Source organism: Geotrypetes seraphini, chromosome 3 (assembly GCF_902459505.1).
Source record: "Geotrypetes seraphini chromosome 3, aGeoSer1.1, whole genome shotgun sequence".
NCBI lineage: Eukaryota > Metazoa > Chordata > Amphibia > Gymnophiona > Dermophiidae > Geotrypetes > Geotrypetes seraphini.
This window is the reverse complement of record NC_047086.1, coordinates 214,927,702-214,940,486: the sequence shown is the minus strand read 5'-3', so window position 1 is coordinate 214,940,486 and position 12,785 is coordinate 214,927,702. Positions and strand designations below refer to the sequence as shown.

Sequence of the window (12,785 nt, the reverse complement as noted above, 5' to 3'; positions counted from 1 at the left end):
ACATGGGTGCCTTCACTTCCCCCCCACCCAATACCTCTAGCTCTTCCCCGATGTGAGCAGCAGCTCCAATCTGCTGCTCGTGCCGGCGTCGGCTCTCCCGCTGATCTCACTTCCGGGTCCTGCGCCTAGGAAATGACGCCAGAGGGAGAGCCGGCGCGGGAAGCAAATTGGTGATGCTGCTCGCGGCAGGGACGTTAAAGAGGTATGGGGAAGGGAAGGTGGGTGCTTGCGTGTGGGGATAGGGTGCCACCCACCCAGTCGCCTCTCACCCTCGCTACGCCACTGGATATGCATAATACAAATGAAACATCCTAAAATGCACACATTAGATCGGGCCTGCACAACTTCGGCCCTCGCCAGGCCAGGTTTTCAGGATTTCCCCAATGAATATGCATGAGATTTATTTGCGTGCACTGCTTTCAATGCATATTCATTGGGGAAATCCCGAAAACCTGACTGGATTCAGCCCTCGAGGACCGGAGTTGTGCAGGCCTGCATTAGACCATAAAAATAACTTATGATAATAACAATATCGGTACCATATAGTGCAATGAAACATTTTAATGAAAGCCAAGGGAGCAAGTGCAGTTAAGAGGTATAGATGGACAAACTGGATAGGACAAAGATGGATAGCTAAATTGAAAGCAAATTATAAGTACAGTTGAATGAGATGTAATGTAATGTAATGTAATTTATTTCTTATATACCGCTACATCCGTTAGGTTCTAAGCGGTTTACAGAAAATATACATTAAGATTAGAAATAAGAAAGGTACTTGAAAAATTCCCTTACTGTCCCGAAGGCTCACAATCTAACTAAAGTACCTGGAGGGTAATAGAGAAGTGAAAAGTAGAGTTAGAGGAAAAATAAAAATAAAATAAACATTTTAACAAGACAGTATTGATCTAAATACTTTGGAAGGTAGAAGAGAGGAGAGAAAGGAATAGAAGCAGAAGGGGGAGCCGTTGAACAGTAGAATTCTGGAGAAATTTAAATGAAAGAAATAGAACAAAACAAAGACAAAAGGCAAAACAATAGATAAGATTAAAGATAAATCATAAGCTGGAAAGAAAATGTGTGGGACTGGTGTTACTGGTTACCCATCGAAGCCAGAATAATCTTCAAATTTGGTTGCCTCTGCTTCAAGACCCTTTCTGGCACCGCTCCCACCTACCTCCTGAAACACCTCACCCTACAGGACAAACTCCGCTTGTCCCGCCAAACAATTCTGTTCACATTTCCTTCTTCCAAAGGATGCAAATTCAAAAGATTCCATTTCTCAATCGGACACTCTCCTTTCAAGCAGGGATCTGGAACAACACCTTAAGGGACCTCATCAACTTACCACTCATTCAGAAAATCATTAAAAACCCATCTATTCGACAAATTTACCTGACCCTTCAATTCGGCTCTACACCTACCTCGTCTCACTCGTTCTCCCCTCCCCAATTTGGCCCTGTCTCATAACTGTCCATCTACCCCTGTCCAAATCTAAGTGATGTTACCTCGCTATCCTTACAGCACTTCTTGTTGTACACCGTCTTGAACTGAAAAGGTATGACAGGATCTAAATGAAGCTATTATTATTATTATTATTAATGGATGTCAGAAGTAATCCTCTATGATGCATTCATTTAACCCAAGAGAACCCTGGCACAAGTTAACTAGGGAGTGGTGGAACCTGTCACTAGAATTCAGTCTGGGAAGTTTTAGGAAGAGCAGTGGATGATGCGTGAGGACGGGGGGGGGGGTTGGACTGAATTACTTCTCCAGTTTTCCCTTTCAGCCTCATTTATGGTGATTTTTGAACTGCGTGACTGGCTTGTTCCTCATACTGTTCCTTGTCAGTTGCTTTGATGGTTTTACTAGTGTTTGAACGTAGGAGTCACTCTTGACACACTCTGAGCGCTTTAACACAGCTGGACAACTGCTAGCTTGTCTTGGATTCTGCCACATGTGATACTTGACTTTGTGAACCTCTTAGAGTGGATCAGTTGAATGTTTTTGCAGGCAGGGGGGCCTGCTCGCTCGTTTTACTGCTTTAGTCCATGCTAGTGGAGTGCCTTGCCTCTCTTACTGGTACCACTCGGGGACCAGTGCAGCTGAATCAATTATTATGCTGTGAAAGTGGCTTGGGAAAAAGTTCTTAGTTTTAATTATGATTAACTCTTCGTTTCTCAGATTTGTGAACGCTCCCTCGAGTTCTTACTTTTTCTAGCATAGAAACCTGCTCTCTGCAAAGCAAGCTACACTTTTTTTTTTTTTTTTTTTGCATTTAATAAAATGGATCTCTGTCCTCAAAACTTGTCTTTGAGAAGTATGCATGTTTAAGCAGTTGAAACTTTTTTTTTAAATTTAAATAAACTCAGCTTTATCTCTCTTGGCTAGTGGTTTGCACTACTGTGATCCTCCATGTGAGTGAATGAGGTGATTGAAGGCAGTTCAGTATGCAGCTGTAGAAAATCCGACCGTTGGGAACGGGCGGAAACTAAAGACTGGGGATTAGGGGGAAGCAGGGAGAAATGGGTAGGGCTTGGGCATGCCCAGTGGGGCCCGGGCACTGCACGTGCTCAGAGAGAGAGAGAGAGAGAAAAAAAAAAAAAAAATCTCTCTGAGCTATTGGAGAGCTTATCCGCAAATTGGGAGCTGTTGGGACAACACTCATATGTGGCTGACTCATCCTGCTTGTCCTAGGAGAAGTGTTTGCCCAGTGCTTGTGGAAGTGTAGTGGCTACCTATTAAGGAGTGGGTGCTTTTAAGGCACTAGAGCTGCTTTTTAAGGCTCTCCATGTGGTGAAATCTTTGTATCTTAGCGAAAGAATATGATGTATGAGAACATATAGGGTTCCTTTTACAAAGGTGCATTAGGGCCCTAACGCGCGGAATAGCGTGCACTAAAATGCCGATTGCACTAGCCGCTACCACCTCCTTTTAAGCAGGCGGTAGTTTTTCGGCTAGCGCGCTGTAGCACACGCTAGTCCAGTGCACGCGCTAAAAACGCTAGTGCACCTTTGTAAAAGGAGCCCATAGTAGTAACATAATAAATGATCTAATCTAATCTACAACTTGGATTTGTATACCGGGTGAGCTTGACTCGGTTAACAAAGTAGCTAATCTAACCTAATCTAATGCTTGGCTTTGTATACCGAGACTTCAATCCAGGAAAGCTCGTCTCGGTTTACAATAATTAGTTTAGGCTAAAAAGGACTAAGAGAAGGGAAATCGAAAAGGAGTTAGTTACCAAAATGCTTAGTGAACAGGATAGTTTTCAAAGACTTACGAAAAAAAGAAAGGGAGACGGAACTTCTTAAAAAGAGTGGGAGATTATTCCAGAGTTGAGGAAACTTAAAAAACAAAGATTGACTAAATATCTTAGCTCCTTTGACACCTTTACTAGAAGGACGGGATAGTTAGAGTTGTTGGTCACCCCTTGCAAAAGAGAATCTTTAAAGATTCCAAGATAAAAGGACTAGGGGAGTGAAAATGCCACGAGGAATCGTGAAAAGTAAAAAAAATCTCAGATTAAAAAGTATAACCAGTCTGAAAAAAGAACTATTAATTGATAGAAACATAAAACATGATGGCAGAAAAGGGCCACTGGCCCAACAAGTCTGCTGACTCTAAGGACCCTCCCCCTAAGTAAGAACATAAGAACATAAGAAGTTGCCCCCGCTGAGTCAGACCAGAGGTCCATCTTGCTCAGCAGTCCGCTCCCGCGGTGGCCCATCAGGCCTAGTGCCTGAACAGTGGTCCCTGATTAATTTTGTAACTTACCTCTAATCCCATCCCTATAATCTACCTTTACTCTTATCTGTACCCCTCAATCCCTTTGTCTTCCAAGTACCTATCCAAAGCTTCTTTGAACCCCTGTAGCGTGCTCCTGTTTATCACATCCTCTGGTAGCGCGTTCCATGTATCCACCACCCTCTGTGTGAAAAAGAACTTCCTAGCGTTTGTTCTAAACTTCTCCCCTTTCAATTTCTCTGAGTGCCCCCTTGTACTTATTGATCCCCTTAATTTGAAAAATCTGTCCCTGTCTATTTTTTCTATGCCCTTCATGATCTTGAAGGTTTCTATCATGTCTCCTCTAAGTTTCCGCTTTTCCAGGGAGAAAAGCCCTAGCTTTTTCAGTCTGTCAGTATATGAGAGGTCCTCCATGCCCTTTATTAGCTTAGTTGCTCTTCTCTGGACCCTCTCAAGTACCTCCATGTCCTTCTTGAGGTACGGCGACCAGAACTGAACACAGTACTCCAGGTGCGGGCGCACCATAGCACGATACAGTGGCAGGATGACGTCCTTTGTCCTGGTCGTGATACCCTTCTTAATGATGCCCAACATTCTGTTTGCTTTCCTTGAGGCCGTGGCACACTGTGCCGACGCCTTCAATGTTGTGTCTACCATCACTCCCAGGTCTCTTTCAAGGTCGCTCACCCCTAGCGCTGATCCCCCCATTTTGTAAGTGAACTTCCTCGAAGTGAACCCACATGCTTATCCCATTTTTTTCTTAAAATCGAGCACGTTGCTTGCCTCAATTACCTGAAGTGGAAGATCATTCCAATGATCAACCACCCTTTCGGTGAAGAAATACTTCCTAGTGTCGCTATGAAATCTCCCACCCTTGAGTTTCAACGGATGCCCTCTTGTTGCCGTAGGTCCTGTAAGGAAAAAGATACTTCTTCTACCTCAATACGGCCAGTAACATATTTGAACGTCTCTATCATGTCTCCCCTCTCTCTGCGTTCCTCGAGAGAGAATAGCTGCAACTTACCTAGACGTTCCTTGAGTCCTGAGACCTGAATGGTCTATCTAGTCTGCCCAACAGTCATGATTAAATTGTCACTGAACCTTTAAGATCTAGCCAGGAAAGGTCACAGCCAACCCTAGATTTAACTGACTAATTGCGGAGAGGGGGGGGGGGGAGAGAAGTTATCTGTTAAATCAAATTGTTCATTAAATTGAAATATCCCCCCAAAATTAGATTTTATTCATTTTGAAGTGCAATGCAATCAATTTTCATATTTAAGATCATGTAATTTTCCTGCAGGTTTTCTGCTATTTTTAGTGGGCTAATGTGATGTACAGGTATTGAAAGTATTTTATGTATGTTGTCCTCTGAACCATTGTGAATGTTTTATTTTGTAAACTGCTTAGTTATAAGCGGTCATGTCATTTTAGAAATAAATATTGTTTTGCTTTGGAATTCTGCAACTTCTGAATTCTGTCAGCATTGACATTGTCCATTAAATCTGAAATCTGTTAAATCAGGGTCTGTTAAATTGAGAGTTGGCTGTCCTGCAAGGCCAGAGCTCCATTTTGGAATGCTGGAAGTCGAGAGCGTTTTCAGGGATTTTTTTCCCCCAGTGTTGTGGAATGAACTTCCACTGTCCCTGATAGATAAGGGTAACCTCTCGGCAGCCTGGAAGACCTTGAAAACTGTTTCATGGTCATCCTGATAGGCTAACTGCTTAGCAGTAAGGTATGGAGAGATGCTCACATGAGTTTGTCTGCATTGTGACATTTATATGTTGCTGTGTACCATACTGATTGTATTTAGTATTGTAAACCGCATTGAATGTTTTTTTTTTTTTATAAGAATACGTTATAAAACAGGGTCTTGTGTGCAGAAATGCAGTCTTTGAAAATTGCTCACATCATTTGTGGGTGAACTTACATACATAGTTCCACTATTTGCACATTGGGGAGTACGCTTATGTGCAAACTGTTAGATTTCCAAAAGTTATGTGCATAAATTTGCATGGGAAAAGTACTCGGATGAATAGAAAGGGTATATTTTTCTTGTTAATGTGAAATCTGATGACCAGACTTTGTCAATTGTTGGAAAGTTGTCTCGTAAGGTGCCACCGGCTTTTGGCACCATCTTTGGATACTTAAAAAGCAAGACCTAAGCTGGGTTTCTTCCACTTTTTGTGGAATTGTCTCAAGTTGGAGAACTCATTGAAATGGGGAAAACTGCGAGATATGGTTGTAATATACGACCTCTTTTACAAAGCCGCACTAGTGGCTGCCGCGTGACAACAGCCCCAAAGCCCTTTAAATCTCTATATGCTTCGGGGCCGTTAGCGCAGCGCAGCCGCTAGCGTGGCTTTGTAAAAGAGGCCGATAATGTAATTGCATTTTACTCAATGGGTGCATTTTTTTTGGGGGGGGGATAGCTGTCTGGCTCTTTGTCTCTTACCCCTTTCTGTGGCATGGACCACTAATTGTAATGTGGCATCCAGTTGGTGGTGCTAATAAGGATGAAATAAAGAACTTTGGACGCTGTAATCAGTCTCTCTCTCCCTTCCTCCCCTCTTTTTTTTCATACAGATGTGGAGCAGATGGCCATCGACTGGTTGACGGGGAACTTCTATTTTGTTGATGACATTGATGACCGGATATTTGTGTGCAACAAGAATGGAGACACCTGTGTGACGTTGCTGGATCAAGAGCTCTACAATCCCAAAGGAATTGCCCTGGATCCTACCATGGGGTAAAGCAAACCCTCACTTTCCTTCCCAGCTAGCATACATCTCGTGGTCATCACATTCGATCTTTCTTTTTAAGCGCCTGTGAAATGCCATACCGAGTCATCCCAAAATTTCTATCAAGCCCAGCATCCTGTCTCTGACAGTGGCCAATCCAGATCAGAAGTACCTGGCAGGATGTCAAAGAATAGATTCAGTCTTCCTTGCTTTTCTAGCTCTTTATGGCTAATAATAGTTAATGGACTTTTCCTCCAGAAACTTGCTAAACCCAGCTATGCTAACTACTTTCACCACATTTTCCCATTAAAACATTCCATAGTTTAATTTGTGAAAAAATACTTTCTTCAATTTGTTTTAAATGTGCTACTTATTAGTTTAATGAATTGTTCCCTCATCTTAATACTTGAAAGTATAAATAACTACTCCACATTTACCCATTCCACCCCACTGACGATTTTGTCGGTTTCTATCATATACTGTATCTCCTTTAGGCTGGAGAGTTGCAGTCTCTTTAGCCCATTCCTCATAGGAAAGCTGTTCCATCCTCTTTATCATTTTGGCTGCCTCTCTCTGCATGCGAGTGTGTGCATGCGTTTCGAAAGAAGCAGATTCACACAGGCTTATCAGTGTCTGAAGGATGACTGAGTCAGCTGTGCATGTGAAGGGAACAGTCATGTCTTGCTTACTCATATCCATAATGCTGACAGTAGACCAGCACTGTTGCAAGACCTCATGCTTCTTATAAGGGAAACAACATGTGCTCACCGCTTGCCACAAAGGGAGATGCTGGGAACTGCAGCACAGTTTCAGAGCTTCAGTGCTTGTGCTCTGCACTGCCCTGCCCTTGAACTTTCCATATCTCATGATTCCCGAAGGCAACTTCTCTTTGTGCAGAAGTCAGTGCTAAATTGGCGTTGTGTCACCATACGAATGAGGTTGTTTTAAAAGTATCTCCTTTCATCTAAATAGCAGCAGAAAGATGCAATTGTAGATGACTGGGGGTGGGGGGGTGCCCAAATTAGAAAGGGGTGGGTTTGTGAGGCATTGAACAAGTTATGCATGGAGTGGAGGAGTGGAGGAGTGGCCTAGTGGATAGAGCTGCTGCCTTCACACCCTGCGTTTTTTAAGGTTCAATCCCAGTGCTGCTCCTTGTGACCCTGGGCAAGTCACTTAACCCTCAATTGCACCAGGTATTATAGTTAGTGTTTTTCCCTATCTGTCCTGGCAGGCTCACACTCTTAAGAGTACCCAGTCACCATTAAACTGCTTAGGGCCCTTGGGGCATGTACGCAGTATGTTAATAATAAAGGCCCCCCTATGGAAGCGTTCACATGCGTTAGCATTTAGCACTTGCTAAAACGGCTAGCGCACCTTAGATAGGTATGATTTTTTTTTTGAAGTGGGCTAATATATATATATATAATTGATAGCCCATAACACTTGGAAGTGCAAAGTAACCACTTCACATATAAATGTCAGCACTTAAACGTGAGAGCTGCCAAGTGATGCCACTCTTCATCCACGGGCAGGTATGGGAGATCCCACTGTACCTGCTGGTAAATACATGTGTATTTGCTGGTGTCCTTGTACCTGTTTTACAAAGACTTGTGAAAGAGTCTGGGGGAGATTGTAAATGTCTTGACCTAAAGAATCCAGTTCCATCTTTAATGTTCTATGCCAAATGGAGCTATACGGACACTGTTGGCACTGCTCAACATTGTCACCCCTGAAATGCTGCTACGGTGGCTCTTAAATGTACCTCGGTCCTACTGTGCAGCACCCAGTCTTCCAGTACCGAGATCCCCACAGAATCCTGCACAGCCCTGCAACTTCCCCTGTGCCAAAGCAGAGAATGGCTCACAGCTCTACCAGTGCTTCGCCTTAGAAGAGTTTTTCTGTGAAGCTTTCAAACAGTCTTTCTGGCTTAATTCAGTCCTCTTGACGTCGATTTCAGTTTATAGTCCATGAGATAGAAGAATGAATCTCCCCATGGGGACCAGTGAGCTTGCATACATAACTGGGCCATGATGATTCCTATGCTCAGCTTACTAATCCCACATTTTGGTAATGTGTTGAAAGGGTGATTGTGTTCTTATGGGGAAGAAAATTTACCTCAAGGAAGACCATTCTAGAAAGATTTGTTTCATGTAGACAGTAAAGAAATTATCTGTGGATATAGGCCAAGGACTTGTAGACTATTGAAAATTGGACTTTCTGGGCGAAATAGGTAGGAAAGTGTGTCCCTTTATAAAGCAGTATGGAAACTCTTGTCCATAGAGTCTTGTGGAAGATGCAGTCGTAATGTCATCAATTGGCAGAGCCCTGAAGCTTTCCAATTTTGCATACCATTTTCTTTATTAATATCCCTCTATTTGGTGTGTTTGACAGGAAAGTTTTTTTCACGGACTACGGGCAGATCCCAAAGGTGGAGAGGTGCGATATGGACGGCCAGAACAGGACCAAGCTGGTGGACAGTAAGATTGTGTTCCCTCACGGAATCTCGTTGGACTTGGTGAATCGACTTGTGTATTGGGCCGACGCTTACCTGGATTACATTGAAGTGGTGGATTATGAGGGAAAGAACAGACACACCATTATTCAGGGGCTCTTGGTACGTTCAGCTTGGGAGTAACATTTGATCTTGCTCTGACTGTTGTTGCTCGTTTGATACAATTCTGTCCTCCACCATGGTGGCTGAAGGACTACAGTTTTGCTTATTGGACAGAGTTTTAACACCTGATTGTTCAGCCTGGCTTAAGGTTACCAGGTGTCTGGATTTCCCCGGACAAGCCCTCTTTTTGTGGGCTCTGTAGGATGTCTGGGCAGCTTTTTTATTTTACTGCTTTTATCTGGGGAAACTGGACATCTGGTAATTTTTGAATCCTGGTCTGTCCTTTCCAGGGTCCTGCAGGACCTCTGCCACTTGGCGCCCTCACTTGCATCAGTGCGCATATTGAGACTACACCACAGCTGTTCCCCACCCATGGCCCACCAGTCTTCTGGACCACAGCCTCCATCCAGCTGGGGGGGGGTCTATTCATGTTTCCACCACTGTTGGCAGCAGTCTGGAAGCCCTCTCTGCTCTTCCTGGCCTCTCCTAATCGTAGGCACGTTCCCGCGTTTGCTAGGCCTCCTCTCCATCCCCGCTTCTCATTGCTGCACATGCGCTAGAATGAGTGCACCTCTCCTCCTTTTCCCCCAGCGGTTGGCATGCAGAATCAACAAGTGCCGCAGCTCCTACAGCAGTCCCATCAGCCCAGAGCAGCAATGCCATGCCCATCCATGGGCTATGGCAGGACTGCAGGAAAACCTCCAACCCCAATAGCCAGTCCCCAGGTGGGTTAAAAATATATTTTTTTAACTGGTTACAGAAGGATGGGTGGAAAGAAAAGAGAACCAATGCAAATACTGCTATTACCCAGCACTACACTTCTACATATAAGCCCAAACAACTAGAAGGGCTTGGGTCTCAGAAACGGAGCCTACGCGCAGCAGTGACACTCACAAACTGGAAGAAATCAGCGTAGTACAATTGCTCCAACTCCAATCATTGACCCCCATACATATTTTTTTAAAGCATTTTCAGAAAGCACTTAAAACAGCTAACCCACAATCGGGTCGCAAAAAGGAAGTGTAAGCTAGACACTAAGAAAAACAGCAACCAAATTACTTAGCAAAATCAGCAAAGTCAACCACTAAAAAGCTAAGTAATTTGGTTGCTGTTTTTCTTAGTGTCTAGCTTACACTTCCTTTTTGCGACCCGATTGTGGGTTAGCTGTTTTAAGTGCTTTCTGAAAATGCTTTAAAAAAATATGTATGGGGATCAATGATTGGAGTTGGAGCAATTGTACTACGCTGATTTCTTCCAGTTTGTGAGTGTCACTGCTGCGCGTAGGCTCCGTTTCTGAGACCCAAGCCCTTCTAGTTGTTTGGGCTTATATGTAGAAGTGTAGTGCTGGGTAATAGCAGTATTTGCATTGGTTCTCTACTATATATTTATATATACTGCTGGGGTATTGTGTTGTGGAAAGAAAAGAGGTCATGCTAAATGGAAGGATGGAATTTTGAAAAAGGGGGACCCTGGATGGAAAAGGGGAAGAGAGGAGATGCTGGATGGAAGGATAGGGTAGAGAGAGGGAATCATGCTAAATGGAAGGATGGGATAGAAAAAGGAGGACAGGGGGAGAACAGGAAATGCTAAATGGAAAGGGGGAGAACAGGACATGCTAAATGGAAGAATGGGGAAAGATAAAGGGGATCCTGAATGGAAAAGGGATAGTGTGGGGAGATGCTGAATAAAGGGATGAGGGAAGGGAAGGGGGAACATGGTAAATGGAAAGAAAAAGGTGACATACTAGATAGAAAAGGAGCAGAGACAAGATGCTGGATGTAAGGATGCAGAGTGAGGGGAGACACTTGATGGAAGGATGGGGGAGGGAGCACGACAAATGGAAGGTAAAGAGAGAAAAAGGGGACATGCTGGATGGAAAAGTCAGAGAGATGCTGGAAGGAAGAGTTAGGAAAGACGGAAGGGAGACGCTGGATGGAAGTGAGGAGAGAGGGGTGACAGTGGATGGAAGTGGGAAGAGAGAGAGAAGGACATGCTGAATAGATGGGAGTAGAGGACAGAGCTAGTGAGAGACCGGGCATAAGAGAAAGGGGAATGAAAGGTGTATGAGAGAAAAGAGATAGAAAGCAGTAGGTATATAATAAAAAGAAGGACATTATAGACTATATAGTAAGAATGAATAAAGAAAGGGAGAAAAATTGAAGAACGCTGAGATGGAAAAACAAAACAATGTTAGAGATGGATGTAATAGTGGAGGAGATGAAGAAGACAGGAGGTGAGAGAAAAATGACAAATGGACACATAAACCTAGCATGAGAGTTGAGATGACAGAGGAAAGCATAAAACAGAGATTGGGACCAACATGAAAAATGCTTGAGTACCTGAATAAATTCATTTAAACCGTTCTGAGCTCCCCTGGGAGAACAGTAAAGAAAATTGAATGAATAAATGATTAGAAAAATTAGACGGCTAAACAAAGGTAGAAAAAAAATTGTATTTTTAATTTTGAAAAAAGTCTAATATATCATGGGGTAGAGGGTAGGGGCAGCACAGGACAAGATGGGGGGCACCATTGAGGGAGGGTTGGGGCTTGGACCGGGGCTGGGGCTGGGGCCATGTGTCCTATTTTTTTTCTCGCAAATATGATAACCCTAGTCTGGCTCAGTTCCTAGGAAAGATGCAATGAAGGCTGTAAAACTTATCCTTTGGATTGAGGTGCCAGAGGTGCATGCATTTGTTTGCCACTCATGTGAGGATCACTATAGCTGAGGCTGCAGGAGAAGAGCTGCCAATTTTTTTATTTTTTTTGCATTTTTCAGATCGTACAAACCAAAAGTAAAAGGTGTGTTTTGAATTTTTTTTTTTTTTTAATTTATGGAGGTGCAACCTAGAGGAAGCCTCTGGTGAGAAATCTCATCCATTACATTCATAAGGGACTAAAACATCTGGTCCTCATGCTTTTAGTTAAGTGCGAAAATATGTCCTTAGGACTTTAACAGATCCCTAGAAATAGGTGTGCATATACAGAGATGCCAAGCCTCACTCATTAGGAGTGTGTCACACTCATTTGAAAGATTTTTCACTCTCATTCTCTGATAGAGATTGTATGAGACTTGAAGACCTCAGTATGTAGACCCTAGAGGGAATTGGGGGGGGGGATATGATACAGATATTTCAAGAATGTATGGTATAAACACAGAGGAACACTATACAGAAAAAGGGTGGAACCCAATTAAAGCAAAGCTTAAATGACCTCATAACTGAAGTGAGCTTTGATGGCAACTTCAGAGGCTGGGAAGTAAAACCAATGCCGGGCAGACTTCTACAGGCCTGAGTCCTGTAAATGGCAAAAACCACATCAGGATCAAGGCTGGAGTGAGCTTTGATGGCAGCTCTAGTAGTTGGCAAGCGAGTAGGACTGGCGCTGGGTAGACCTTGATTGTCTGTGCCCCAAAATTGGCAAGGGGAGAGAGAGATATACCAGTGTTTAATCATAATAGAATAGAACCTGCGCAGAGTTATTGGGCAGACTGGATGAACCGTGCTGACATTTACTGTTAGATCGCTCTCTCCCATGTGTCTGCGCCAGGTGTCTCCACCTTCTCAGTACAATAGCATTCTGTCGAGAACCTCTTCCCATACAGCTTTACATGGAGCTGTGGAAAATGCCACCTCCTAGAAATTTATTCAAGCCTGCTGTTTGAACAGTCAGACACAACAAGTGTATGCAC

General features: G+C 43.5%; 1 protein-coding gene across 1 annotated transcript in view; it reads left to right on the top strand.

The window, feature by feature from the left end:
- Positions 1-12,785, top strand: part of LRP1 (LDL receptor related protein 1) — a 777,705-nt gene that overhangs the window by 277,053 nt on the left and 487,867 nt on the right. The window contains exons 7-8 of the mRNA XM_033939435.1: positions 6,328-6,490; positions 8,874-9,096. Of these exons, the coding sequence (XP_033795326.1) occupies positions 6,328-6,490; positions 8,874-9,096 (386 nt within the window). The remainder of the gene's footprint in view (positions 1-6,327; positions 6,491-8,873; positions 9,097-12,785) is intronic.